Source organism: Parasteatoda tepidariorum, chromosome 2, assembly GCF_982258835.1.
Source record: "Parasteatoda tepidariorum strain Cologne lab strain chromosome 2, Ptep-v5.0, whole genome shotgun sequence".
NCBI lineage: Eukaryota > Metazoa > Arthropoda > Arachnida > Araneae > Theridiidae > Parasteatoda > Parasteatoda tepidariorum.
In genome coordinates, this window is record NC_141756.1 from 12,426,737 (window position 1) to 12,441,756 (window position 15,020).

The window sequence follows — 15,020 nt, forward strand, 5'->3', positions numbered from 1 at the left end:
GAATTTCAGAAAGAAAAAAAAGAAACTTGCTTTAAAATTTTAAGAATCTAAGCTGGCCAATAACTCATTGTAAACAAAAAAGTAACTCATTACACTCAACTAACATATAAATAATTTGTTTGTCAATATATATTGACCACAAATTAACACTCACATTAAGAAAGGCAAATATGCAACACTGTCTAGATTAAACATAATACAGACACACACAGACACAAAATAATCAAAATTGTCATGAGGAAAAAACATATCGTATTCTGAATCATTGAGGAGACACGATTCATAGCTTGATAAACACGAGTGAATCAAACTCTAAACCTACTAACAGTATTTAATTAATATTTCTTTTGTTAACCTCCATGCTGTGGGATTTTGGACATTTTTCTTTTTGCTATGAAACAATTTTGTCATAAAGGTGAAGACAGAGGTTTTATGGTGGATGGTTTTTTCCCCCATATAATTTAATTTACTTAAATTTATTGAAGTCTTTTACTAGCGGATGGAGCACCAGGTTTGATGATGTCCCCGTTTGGAGTAGATATAGCGCCACAGTTCTTGCAGAGGGGATCAAATGCGGATCTTTGACTGGGTAACAGAACAAAATGCATACTGGGCTTGGGACAACTAAACTCTTGAAAATCAGCACAAACAGAGCTCCTAAATAAGAAAGGGGAAAAACTTTACAAAAAATATTCTTTAAAATACCTTATGAAATGGTATATTGATGAAAAAAATTGAATTATTCTTCCGAAAATATTTATAACATATTTATAGAGGAAAAAATATATGTGAAAACACATATGTGGTTTGATTTAAAAAAATTCATTTAACTTTAATGTTTATCTGTTCCCTATGTTTAACTGTTTTGTCCCCTTGAAGAAGAAATAACCAACAACTTTTTGAACTTTAAAATTATAAATGTTATAGATATTCTATAAAATTACAAATTGATTTTAAAAAATTAAATGCCTAATAAGAGATACATTGTAACGTAGTGTTAAATTGTCTAGAATTATTATTAATTCCTAATACTCTAAGAAGTTTCAGAGAAGATTTCCAAGCTTCCCCAGTTTCAAGAACAAATGGCCACTACGAAATTCAAGGCCATTTTTAGCCAGTACCAATGGCGTATATTGTTTAATTTGTATTAAAAAAAACAACTTATATTCATTAATTTCAAATAACTCATGCAATTTTTTAATAACCTAGGTGTAAAATTCTCAATAATTGAGGCATTTTGTAAAAGCTATAAACTTTATTTTTTTCATGTTTGTACCAACACATTAAGTAATCTATAACCATTAAAATTAAAATACAAATAAAAGTATAAGCTATTAACATAAACTCTATTAATAGTTAATGCAAGCACAGTTTAATCTATTCATATGCTAGAAATGTATATCGAATATCACCATAGAAACAGACAGGAAACAATTTACATGTAACATGATTTTTCAATAAAACAAGAACGATAACATCCAAAAAGCATACTAATTATTATAATTAAAGATAAAATTTAAACGCTTCAAAAAACCAAATAAGGAAAAAATAAGTTATTTCTTAATCTAAATTCCCGCACATGTATATAGATGAAAATATAGATAAAATTACAGCAAATTTAAAATTCTAAGTTAATGTTTTTTAATAACTAGGTTGGCATGTATTACTTTGGATAGATAAATATTTCTGTTTGACTGTGCAACACTAAATTATAAGTAATGCATTGAGTATTATATATTTGGAATAATAAGGAAATAAACTAGAAAAACAGATTTTAGGTTTTAAAAAAAGTAAATAAAAACTATATAATTTTGCGAATTAATTAATCCTTAAAACAGAAAGTTCTCAAAATTATGATATTGTAAACTGCGGAACATTTTATGTTTCAATTAGAATTATATATGTCCAACTCCAAATAAAAACTGAAATTTTGTTAATAATTTTGGTTTCACAATGTAATTTACGTAACATTTATAGATAATTTGATTAAACTTATTAGGGTTCCTTTTTTGTTGGAAATTCAGCTAGCTAAATATCATTACTAGTCATTAAAAAAAACTGCACAAATTTAACTGCCAAAGAGTTATTTTTATTTGTATTTGCTGATAGAGTTATTTGTATCTGATGACAGCACATTTGTAATTATCAGAAATTTTGTTGCCTACATTAAACTCGGCAATTAATTTTATAAAAATGAAGGATGTATTCCATGAAGAAACATGACTTCCTACCTAGTTTCCTCAGCTATTTTCACTTTCTCACATCCATCAGGGGGCTCTCTAGCAAGAAATTTATTAATATGAGGACTGGTTGCCAATTTATTAGTATATCCTTCTAAATCTGGAGAGTCTTTACTTCCTTCTGAAAAAATCATAATAAACCACATGAAAAATATTTAGAAAAATTAAGGAAAAAAAAATCTTTAATCACGATTTAAAAATAATATATAAAATCAACATAAATTATTTTAATTATTTTTAAATGTAATTCAATACTGATCTTTTATCACTATTACTAAAAATGCTACTCAATGATCTAAAATACATGTCATCCTCCCTTAAAAATACCTATAAGAAATTAATTTTATTCAATGACTTAGTTCTAAAAGACATAAATAACATATTTAACATGTAAAGTTCAAATGTGTGTTGTGATTAAAGCTGATAAGAGGAGCTGAGATTTTCTTAGATTAAGATTACGGATTGACGTGGGGACAAATTCAAGTTTTCTACAAAAATAATTAGAAATTTTTGAAATCAAAAGGTATTTACATTTGATTTTAATTTCTTATCATATTTCCTTCAACTCAGCTTAATCATATTTCCTTCTATTTTCTGTAGGGTAGCTCAGTAGGTAGAGAGTATCAGACTTTGAACGGGAAAGGCCGGGGATTGATCCTTGACATCTCTAAAACCCGAGTACATGTGATATACATGCTCTAAAAATCTGTGGAATCGAAAGATCTGTGGTCTGATGCTTAGTAGTACCATGGGTACAGGGATCTAGAAATTCTTTTCTTCCTCTTCAGATCTATGTGTGAATTGTGGAAGTGGGCTCACAAATGAGCGGTGCTGCCGTCTATCCAGGGGTTCTGAGCTAAGTGACACTTTTACCTCGCAATGCTCTCTGGTAAGACGGAATCTTCCTGACTTAATTCGCAAGACCAATGGCTTGTTTAAGCGTCATTAGAAACAACAAACTATTTTATATTCCAGTTTTAGACTAATATAATGACATATGGTTCTGAGAAATAACATTAAATATGAATTGCAATACAAAATAAAATGAATGGAACTCAAAAGCCTTCATAATCACTCTAAAATAAAAAAAATTCTGAGTTAAAAAAATGATGTAGTCAGCAGTAGTAGAAGTAAAAAAACTACAGAGAATCTACATAACTTGGATCTCTGCATAATCATTACATTTACAAATTTGGCCTTATTCCACTAAATTTTATATGATACATAATAAAAGGCTTATTATAAACACGCTTACAAAACGTTTTTGCAATGAGCCTAAGAAATCCAGATCGGTTGATAAATTCCTCACATAGTTTCTAATTAATCTGAAAGTCTTTAAAATTACCTATGACACTTTTCCATTAAGCTTAGTGCATTGCATAATGCAGGCAATATTTGCAAAGAGCTGGGCATTTTCTTATTAACTTAGAGCAGACATACAATATAATAGAGACTATATTTGCAGACACAACGCATACAATTAAATAATATTAATTTTTAAAAAAAAAATCCAACATATCAGGTATTATAACGAAGGCATAAGGATGCAAACTAAAGCACACTAATAAGTTTTCTTTGCTTAAATGATATACCTACCATTACTCGAGGGCCTAGAACTATCCATTTGACCAGGTATGATTGGTACAACAGGAGAAATAGATTGGCTGCCACTGTGGGAACTGTTACTACTCTGACTACTGGAACCACGATCGAAAGGAGTTTGAGTATTAACACTTTGTGTGTTTCGGAACAAATCAGCAATTGGTGCTCTGTGCCCTTCTGGAGTAGGTTCCAATGCCTGCAAACATAGAATGCAAAACTCAGTTTTTAATAGTTCACACCATAACTGCAGTCAAGGATATAATGTTAAAGGCACTTTGGATTGAAGCTATTAGTTCTTTTTCCTTTATGTGGAAATGTTAAAAGAAGGTGCTTTACTAGAACCCATTTCCACACTTCATAAGATCATGAAAACAATCTAAGCAATATTCATCTGTCCTCAAATACTAACTAAAAATTTACTCTGATATGTTTTGCCAATCTTGTAAAAAATACGAAACTCATTTTATTTTTTCAGCATCTACACAAAGAAGAAAATTTAAAATAAAAATTTTAATATAACTTAAATTCTTATTTAAATATGGAGCTAAATAAAGCAATTAAATAAGGATAAAAAATAAACTATTTTCTTAGCTTATTACAACTTTGAACCAGGATAACCTTTTTTTTATTAAAAAATTGTATGAGGAACTTAAGCAGTATATTTTAATATCTATTTTCATGTCAAACATAATTTTTTAGCTTGTTAAAAGTTTCTGAAAAATGTATTAAACTTAAATTTCAAATGACCTCTGAAAAATTAACATTATTCTCATTATTAAAATTTCAAAAATATAAATTCTGTTATAAAATTATTAAAAAAAAAATTTATAATTTTATAACAGAATTTTATAATTTTAAAAATCTTATAAAAAAATTTTTTGTCATTAAACTACTTTAATTCACATTACAAATAACTGAGTTTTTATGATGGATATACTTTGTCATTATCTTCCAAAAAATATAGATTAATTAACTTATGCAAACATACATGACAAGTCATGATTAAAAACCTAACCCTTTTTTTTCAGAATTCTTTGTTAACCAGGAAGAGAATAATAATAAGGAAAAAATGTATGAACCTGTCTATAATAATGGAGTGCAATTAGGAAAAATTCGAAAATTATGGAAAAGTTTAGAGGCATTGATGTTGACATTGACATAAAGATGAAGGTGGTTTAGTTATAGTCAGCATACGAATAATAATAGCTGTGAAAAGAGCATTTTGAAATCTAGTGACTCACAGAAAATGGTTGGTAGATGTCAAAGAACTTGAAGAGAATAAAGATTAAGAATTGGTAACTTTTATATCAAAACTGTAAAGAATGAAACGCTGTTGGGAGGCAGGATCGATTCAAGGGACTGTTAGGCTATTGAGAAGCAATATTTTAAGGGCAATTAATGTAAATGTGCGAGCTTTGATAACAGGTGTTTGGTAAAGTGACATTTCATTAAATAAGTAATCTAGATTGACTTTACATTGTACAATCACTAAACAATATTAATTTCCTTAAACATGGGAGCTCTCACACATTGATACAGTTAAAAATGCAGTTATGTAACTTAAGATGTGAAAGTAGATAACTTACTCTATCACTTTCTTCACCGTCAGTGTTAGAAATTTCTCTTAAAACTATCCGTTCTATTTCCTGAAGGAAAAAAAAACAATATTTCATTCAGTTTTAATTTTAAACTATTAAAAAGAAAAATATATCCAAATTTCACTTTAAAGAAAATTTATTATACTATTTAAGATATTTTTGCATTTAGCATATTTTGTCCATATTAATGTATTTTTAAAAAAATGAATATTCATTTTAAATATACAAGAATTCAATAAATAATTCCAATAAACTGAAGCAGTAAGATATAATTTGATTAAAGAAACTTCATTCCCTTCAAAAATATGTAGGTAGATTGGAAATAATACTCAACATGTTTAAAGCACTCAAAAAAAGTGTTTCTTCTTATTCATGTCTGGCATGTTTTGGAAATGGACACCTATTTTTGAGAGTGACTGTTATTTCCAATCTGCATAATTTTGAAGCGAATGAAAAATTTTTTATCAAGCAATACAAATATTGGTTTAAAAAAGGATTAAAAGACATCTAAAACATAATTATTGTGGAATGAATTTATTTCTCCAGAGTGGAGATAGATGGTTCTAGCTGTCTTTCATTGGATGTGTGGATAGCAAGTACTAGTTCAAAAATAACTCTGAAGTAGTGAAACTACTGTAGTCGCTACTTTTTTTCGTAGTTTGTGGTGTAGTGTGCAACTTCTTTAAAAAAGTAGTGTAGTGAGTAGTGTGATACAAAAAAAAAACAATAGTTTGTAGCAATCCCTGGCAAATACTTGTAACCTTAGTTCAGAAAAGAAATACAGCTCTAATAAATAAAAGAGCATTAAACAATTACTAAATTGCAAGTATTTGATAATTTTGCATTTCTTAAATTATATATTTGCTGTCAAAAAAGGCATAAAAAGTTGAAGATTAAATGAACAATTTCGAGAAAAAAAATGTTTTGGAAAAAGAAACCAGCATATGTAAAGATGAATAAATATTTCTTAATAATTTCCTTTTATTTAATGTAAGTCAATTTCTTATTCAAAACCATTTTGAACATAGGTGTAAATTAAGTTTACCAGCAGAGTTTGTCTCCCCTAAGAAGTGAAGTAGTTGCTACAATTTCCAAAGTAGTTTGTAATCATTACATTTAAAAAAAAAGTAGTTGTAGTTAACTATATTTGTAACTAAGTAGTTGTTGTAAACTACAAAAATAATGTAGTTTTTCTGACCACTACTCCGAACCATTGAAATAGCAGGTTGTCTAGAAAAGTGGTGTAATATGAAAGTGAATTCCTATCTTATGGGCAAAGAATATGTTAAATGTAAATGAACGCAACAAACCATCTGACATTTTTCTTGCATGACAAGACTAGCCGCCATAGTGCTAAGAAAACTTCACGTGGGAAGTGCAGAGTAATAACCTCATAACATATTTGACATACAGTGACTATTTGTTAATTCAGAAAATGAATGAAAGCTTATCTGAAACAAAGCTGAGTAAAGTCACCAAAAACTATTTCAAGTTGGGAGTGACATAATTTTAACTAAGATGGATTGAGCAAGTTGGCATGCCTTCTGTGAAGTTAAACTTTCTGTGAGTCAGTTTCCTTACTAATGACAAAGTAGTTACATTTTCAGAATAATATTGCAAAAATTACCAAAGGTACAAAGATAATGAAGTTACTCTTTTAATGAACATGAAAAAGGTTTAAAATTTAAAAAAATTTTACCAAATATAATCATTTTTTTCTTCCAATGCCCACCTGTGTTAACATCCGTCAATTCAGGCATATACAGAGCGATTTTGTTGGCCTCTCTTTCAGGGGCACCCTATTAGGTGGGCCAACGTCGCTTCCACAGTGAGGACAGATAGTACAGAGAAGGAAAGAACATTCATGCCTTGCCCGGGATTTGAACCCAGAACCTTTCTGATGCAAGGACAGTTCCCTGCCCTCTACACAGGCTGGTCACCAAATATAATCATAGATTAACCAATATTTTTGCGAATACATAGAGGGGGTGCAGCAAAAAAAAAAAAAAAAAAAATTTGAACAAAGATACTGCATTATGGTATTGAAGTTAATTTCTTTTTAATTTGTGCATTCCTTTCTTTTTGTGTATCACTTAAATTTTTATTTATTTTTACCTAAGTTATATTCAAAATTGATTGTCCTGGTTTTTTTTCTTCTTTTTTTTTGTCGCATCCTATAAATTTAAAAAAAAAAAAATGAACATTACCAAAACTGCAAACATTATGAAATTACCCTTTTAATAAACATAAAAAATGTTTTAAATTAACCATTATTAAATAAACAAAAATATGAAAAAATATTAAGTTTGGAACTTTTCGCCAAATATATTCATAAAAAAAAACAATATTTCGTAAGAAATAGGTTTCCCTAAAGCAGAAAATTGAACTTCGGAGTGACTAGATGTCACCACATATTCGAAAATGTTGACAACAATGGAAGACTAAATGTAAAAAAGTATTACAATATTGTCATTTAAAAAATTTTAAATAACATTTTATAGGATTAATAATATTAATTAACTTCCATAAGTCTGCCTATAAAAGAAGTTACCTTTATCACTGCTATTAAAAGGAAAGTATTTTCCTTTTTAACACAGAATATTAGTTTTCTTACAAGAGAAATTCTATCTGTGAAAATTAAATTTAATTTTTTGCATCTTAAAAATAACTCTCCTAATAAAGCTGTAGGAGTAACAAGTTTTCTTAAAAAATAACAATGACATATTTCATCTCAGGGTGCCTGGAGATTTAGTAACAGTTATAAATTCGATATCTCATCAGAATTTCTTTGATCTTATTCAACTATGCTTGTATAGAAAACTTAACTACTTTAGGATATTACAATTTTATTTTCAGTACATTTTCATGAACTTTTAATGGGCAAAAAGAAGAAATAAATAAAGAAAAAAAGTGCTCCAAGGTTTATATGCTGAACTTTGGAACAAGTTTATATGCATGCTGAGCCACTTAAAAGATTTTATTAAGTAACTTTTACAAATGTGAACTGAGCACAATAAAATTAAGTGAAATGAAAATGTAACAATGGAGCACACAATAGGTCATAAGGTTGGTTACGAACTTGAGTTCATCAAAGTGGGGGGGAGGGGACCTTGCTTTAAAAAAACAAAACCCTATTTTTTTCCAAGGTGGGTTTTTTCAAAATTTACTGAAACACATAAACAAGCTTTACCTCAAAAAGCAAAATAATTGTAAATTAATTGTATTTAAACAAAAACTTTCAAACAATCGATGATGAATTTACTTGATATGCTAATTGAAAAGCATTCAACTTGTTTTGAGGGCATATTAATGTGCCTTAAATTTGGATGGATAAGTGAAGTATCTGTTCTTATGAATAAATTTTTTAATTTATCAAAAATCTTTTATCAGACAAGTTTTAATTACAATTGCTAACTTTTGATATGATATAAATTTTGCATTTTTATAATTGTCTAGGAATGCAAATTTTAAAATGCTGCAAATTATAATTAAATAAATTTATTTCATTTATGAAAATTTTTCATTTTTTTATGAAATAAAATAATTTATATAGCTTGAAAAAATAATTGAATAGGAATTCAAAAAGCAAAGTTGTATATTAAATTTCAATGACAACTGAGAAAAATGATCAAGTATAAGTTTTTTTTCTAATCGACACTGATATTAAACCATTGCTAATGTAATAAAAAATTTTGCTATTCTTTAATTGTGTTATTTTAATTTTTTTGTAACAATCTGTCTGTCTTTATGAAACAAAAATAATAGGTTACATTGCAACAAAACAAGGTATAAATAGTTACCTTTCATGCTAGAAGCAAAACCAGCAATCTCATGGAGGGCTCGAGAAAAAATTTCAATAAAGCCAGGGTTTTTCATCAAAAATCTGATAAAACCCAGGGTTTTGATAAAAAGATTTTTTAAAAAAACACGCGGACTGGGCTTTTAAAAGAAACCCCTGTTATAAATATGAAAAGTGAGGTGATGGGTACCTGATTAAGACCCTCGACACTACTTCTCATTCTTGGAATCAGAGGCTTCGGAATGTCAGGGATTGGAATAGGAAGAGCACGCGATGATGCAGAGGCAAAAGAGGAATAGGTGGCACTGGCATTGTTGCCATTGCTAGCAGCAAGTTGTGCCCCCTGGTGGTGGGGAGAGATGGACGGCAGAATAGGAGATGTGGCTCCACAGGTGGACGATGATATGGCATGGTGGTCCCCTTGAACGGGACTCTGCCTTTGGTAAGAGCTGGAGGGCCCCGTGAGGCGGCTGTTATGATTGGTCCTTTGCAGGCGCTGGCGGATAAACTGAAACAAAATTGAAAAATAATTAATGTACGACAGCTACTTGTAATAAATTAAAAAGATAAATTTTTAAAGTGAGTGCAGAAAGAATAAATTTGCATTTTTTGTAGCAAACTGTTTACAAAGAAGAAATATTTAAATTAGCAACACTGCATAATATGTTTAAAAGAATTATAGGGTTGTTACATTTTTCAGTAAAACAGAGAATAGCCAATTTATGTTTAACATTTAAAAAGTATTTGTTTTCACTTTATTCATCATTATTGCATTTACAGAATTAATTACACCATCACTTAAATCATTAATAGTCCCTTGTGATTAAAATATGCAATAAGGGTTCATTCCGAAATGATGTCTTAATTCTCCAACTACATTTTTATCTTTGATAGGATGCTCAGAACTTAAGCAGGTAAATTGATTTTAAATTTCTGTACACTTTTAACCCTAGACAACTAAACATTCTTCTTACAGATTTTGCGAATTTGAAATGTTACCGTTGCTCTCATAGTACTCTCATAACTAGTACACTTATTTAAAGGAAAGGTGACAAGCACGGCTGTACACTAGTAAGTTTTCTGAAATCGTTGTCTAACAGTCAAATGTTTAGTTATAGCATGCAGATGTTTGCATCAATACCATATTTGGAAACAGTGAGTAGTTTTTTTGCTGTATTTTATTACTATCCTATTTTTTATTTTGTCCATCTAAGAAATGCAGAATAATAATACACGTGAAACTATTGCAACAAAGCTTTTGTGGAGAGCACACAGTGAGGCAGAATTTGACAGAACATTTTGAATTGTTGTATTTTAACTCATTTATTTTAAAGTAAAACTAATTAATCCTTCAAAATTATAATTCTTAATTTTAATTCGGATATTTAATTTTTGAAAAAGATTCACAGATTTTATGCAAATTCAATGCAAATTCATTTCCAAACCTATAGTATTAGATTATAAAAATATGCTGACTTCTCTGCTAAAATAGGTTCACATATTAATATGAGCTGTATTCTGCCATGCAATTGAAAAATTCCATGTAACTGTTTCACGATAAATGGAGAAAAATGGCTAGACAACTATTTATTTTCTATTGCTAATGCTGTAAACACAAAAAATAGAAATTTTTTTAAAAAAATGATAATGAAAAATTATTTTTGAATAAATACTTTTGCAATAACATTTTAAGCAATCTCATACAAAAATATTGAATGTCTAAAAATCTCAATTTCAATTATTTTATCACTTACATCGATTTTTCCATTGCAAAGCAGTATTCTCATAGGTCAGCAATATAGTTGAAATGGATTTTAAATATGAATAATGGGAATTAGTTACATAATGTATTAGAAAATGCAATGAGCTAATGAAATTACACATTCTTAAGATTAACAGCAATGCGTCAATCAGCTTAAATCAGTTATATCAATAACTGATTTAAGCATTATCTATTTTAATAAGAAACTAACCATATTTATGGTAAAAAATCATAAGGTAAATATGGTAAAAAAACTAAGCGCTGCTCAGCAATACTAATGCCAGAAACAATCCCTTTTATTAGTTGTACAAGGTGTAAAACAACAGATTCGAAATATAGGAAAATCAGCCTAGTAATTAAGGTTGGAAGCTATTGTCACGATTATTTTGTTCACTTAAATGATTCATTGAAGGGAAGTTTTTAATTATTTATTATCACTATTCTAAAATTCTGAGTTAAGAAAATTCTTTTTTAAAAAACCATGCAAATCTTTCCAAGTAAATTTAATTTTTATTTATTTTTTGAATAAGGGGCTAACTTTTCAGATCACTTAAAAAACAGCAAAGTCACCTATCTCCTATTTGCTCAATAGTATAAAATTCTTAAAACAATCCACAGGATTCTTAAATTTTAAAAAATGCAATCAATTATAGATGAACATATTCTTTAATTTTAAAAAAATATTATAAGAATTTACTAACACCAAGCATTATTATCGAGATAGATGGATAAAAAAAACTTTTATACGCATAAATTAAATCACAGTTTGTTTAATATATAACAAAGTGCCCTTAACTCTAAAAGAAAAATTGAGTTTAATTAATATTTTTTTTTAAAATTTAGTAGCTCACAGTAAAATTTCATGGTTAAAGAAATATTTAAGGAAAAAGCAAGAAAAAATTTCAGAACAGAAAATTGATACCCCAAGTACAAGAAACAATAAATGAAGAATTAATATTAACATCTTACAGGTAAAAATTTAAGTAATCCAAACAATTATTGTATTCATGAAATTCCTCCTGCATTAATTACTGAGCAATATTGCATTTTTGGATAAGACCACAGCAAAACTACAACTAAACAGTTTCCTTATTTTGAGTAATAAAATTTATTTTATAGCACACACAAACCTAAAAAGCTCAGAACAAAATGTATCTCAGTATAAAAAAATTAACTTAAAAAATATTCATTAAATAATTTAAAACATCTATTTTAATAAGTATAAAAGAAAAATTAGTGCTCACTTTCATTTCTAATGTTTCTCCAGAAATTGAAGATCCTTTCTTTTGAGATAGTCTTCGATCAGCCTCTTCAAATTCTTCTGGAGTCTAAATAAGTAAATCAAAAAAATACATTTAAGTGTGACAATAACAGAATAAAAATCTGAAGTTGAGAACACGCATAACTATATGATATAGAGCTCCATGAAACTATAACCCCACTTCATACTTTGGCATTTTTAGGCCAATCATGTAAATTAAGAAACCTCTGAATCATTATTTTCAGCAAAATGTTATTACAATTCTCTACTGTTAATTATTTGATATTAAAATTGATATATAAAGCCATTAAAAAGTGCAAACCATAAAATTATTAATGCATGGTTTTTTTTTATTTTTAGAAATTTTACACAAAAGTAGGAAATGATAATAGTTAATTTGTGTCTTAATGATTAAAGAAAACAGGGTTGGCAGGTTTCGACAGAGGCGATTAAAACTACCGGCATGGCTAGGACCTTTTTTTTGCCACATTTGTGGAAGATACTCAGAAAATGATATGAAAATAATTACTGACATACAATAGATAATGCACAAGAAAAACAATTAAATGTTATCCAAAGTACAATTTATTTATATTAATATCATCATTCGGAATCAAATATTACATTGTTTGCATTTTGCAGGAGTCTAAGTCTACCAAAAGACAAGTTGACATTTACATTTATGATTGCTTATATCAGAGAAATTATAAACATTTTTTTTTATCAATGAATCTATATTTATCAATGCTTCTTACATGAAGTAAAGATTGAGACTGGGCTAGTGTTTACATGATTTCATAGTCTTACACTTTTCGGAGGGGGAAATTCCCATTTTGGTTGAATCATAAATGAGCACTTACAATTATTCTGACATGCAATAAAGAAACATCAAATGCAGCTCTAAAGAAAACATGGTGGCTCGAAAGAAAGCATATTGTAAATAACATGGTGACCCACTTTTCTTATTTAACCCTTTGAGAAATAAATATAAAAAATTAATTCAGACCTAAGATGAAGACATAATTTCTCACTATCCCACAAACCTAATAACAAATATTTTGGTGATCAGTAAATCTCATTGAATATCAATTAAAAATGCATATTCTGGGAATCAAGGCCCCCTAAATAAAATAAAGATACCTGAATTGATACTTTTGCATGCTTTTTTTAATCACTATTTTAAACTTTTCAGTTATAATATGGACTAATTGTATTTAAATTTTTTAAAAAAGAGAGAGGGGGGGGAAATAAAATTTCGTAAATATGCTGAATGGTTCGAAAAATTTTGCTGAATATGGAAAATCTTTGGGAGGTCATAACATCCCATCCCAGCACCCCTGAATGGCACCAGTATTAATAGAGGACAATCTCTTAATAGAGTATCTTTTATTTCACTTATTTTCTTTCATTATAGTCTCAAGTTTTTTGCAATAACAAATAATGATATCATTGTATGGTATCATTTGTAATTAAATTTTGTTTTATGATACAAAATATTTGGGGAAAACTCCTTACCATTTAAAGCTCTCTTTTAAAATTTACAAAAATTACTTTGAAAATTGCTAGAAACTTACTAAAAATTTTAAGGTATTCAAATAGGACTTTTTTCAATAATCTAGATAAGCTTATAGCTTCAAATATGATGCAGAACAAAGTTAGGATTTTTTTTTAATTACAGTATTAAACGATTACTTTAAATGCTCATATCTAGTGCAATTATTAAAAAAAAATTTAAACTTTAAAATTTTATCATTTCTATTAATTAAAATATACTCCGATAATTTTGCTTAATTTTATTGAGTATTTCTATCGTTAAAGAAGGAAAACAAGAGGAAAAATTAGTTTTTTTATATAAGTATGTCCAAATCTTCATGAATATTTAAGCTAGGTTTAAGAAATTTTGTGCAACTATTGCATATAACAACCAAAAAATTGAGACAAGTTACAAGTTTATTGTTATATTACTTGGCATGGAATATTCATAAACACTCTCTTTTGTTCGTCATCCCCCCTCCCTCCACATACTCCTCCCACTACACCTTCTAACTATATGATTATGATCATAACCACCTTATAATAATTTGTTTTAAATATCATTTGTAGAGATTTTGAAAGGAAAGGATACAAATGACACCATTATTGAAAGCTTTCATGCAAAAAAAAATTTGTACACAAAAAAAATATTGGCAAATGAAAAAACTTAGTTGATTCTTAGGTTATACCATGAACTAAAACTCATCTGTAAAATAAATTAATTTAAAATAAGCTTTTCTAATTGGTTTAAAATTTTGAGCAAATAATTGTTCCAAAATGAAAGGAAATAATTTTACACTCTTAATTTTTCAAACTTAATATTTAAGAGTTCAAAAAGTGTAAAAACTTTTTAGCTAGCATGGAGAGAATTTCATTTTGATAACTTTGGTCAACCAGATGGAGTTTAAAAATATTTCTCTAAGTTACTTTTAATGTGTAAAGTCTTAACATACCTGTGTCTTTCAAAAAGGATCATTAAAAACAAAACTTATTTGAAGAGGAGTATGAATGAATACCTGTGTAGCCCTATCCATCATGAGACGTCCACAATAGCTGAGGTAGAGGGCATCTCTTTGCCACTGTCCCAGCAGATAGATGGTATCCACTGATGCTGTTCTCCTAATATAAGGGGCAGAACTGACATTCTTGGCCAAGGTCTTAGACTTATCTGCTGAAATAGAAATTAGCTAAATAAGGACTGAGTTTTTCAATCAAAAAAGTTAAA

The 15,020-nt window shown here is 28.4% G+C and overlaps 1 protein-coding gene across 3 annotated transcripts in view; it reads right to left on the reverse strand.

Moving 5' to 3' along the window:
- Positions 1 to 379: 379 nt before the first annotated feature.
- Positions 380 to 15,020, reverse strand: part of LOC122271711 (protein FAM117B) — a 101,013-nt gene continuing 86,372 nt past the window's right edge. For 2 of the 3 annotated variants that reach the window (XM_043053902.3, XM_043053913.3), the window contains exons 2-8: positions 14,812 to 14,966; positions 12,246 to 12,329; positions 9,430 to 9,747; positions 5,429 to 5,488; positions 3,837 to 4,038; positions 2,232 to 2,361; positions 380 to 657 (exon numbers count right to left, since the gene is read on the reverse strand). In XM_043053902.3, coding sequence (XP_042909836.1) covers positions 477 to 657; positions 2,232 to 2,361; positions 3,837 to 4,038; positions 5,429 to 5,488; positions 9,430 to 9,747; positions 12,246 to 12,329; positions 14,812 to 14,966 — 1,130 coding nt within the window. In that variant the 3' untranslated portion in view covers positions 380 to 476. The remainder of the gene's footprint in view (positions 658 to 2,231; positions 2,362 to 3,836; positions 4,039 to 5,428; positions 5,489 to 9,429; positions 9,748 to 12,245; positions 12,330 to 14,811; positions 14,967 to 15,020) is intronic. The other variant, XM_043053906.3, reaches the window with a different exon arrangement.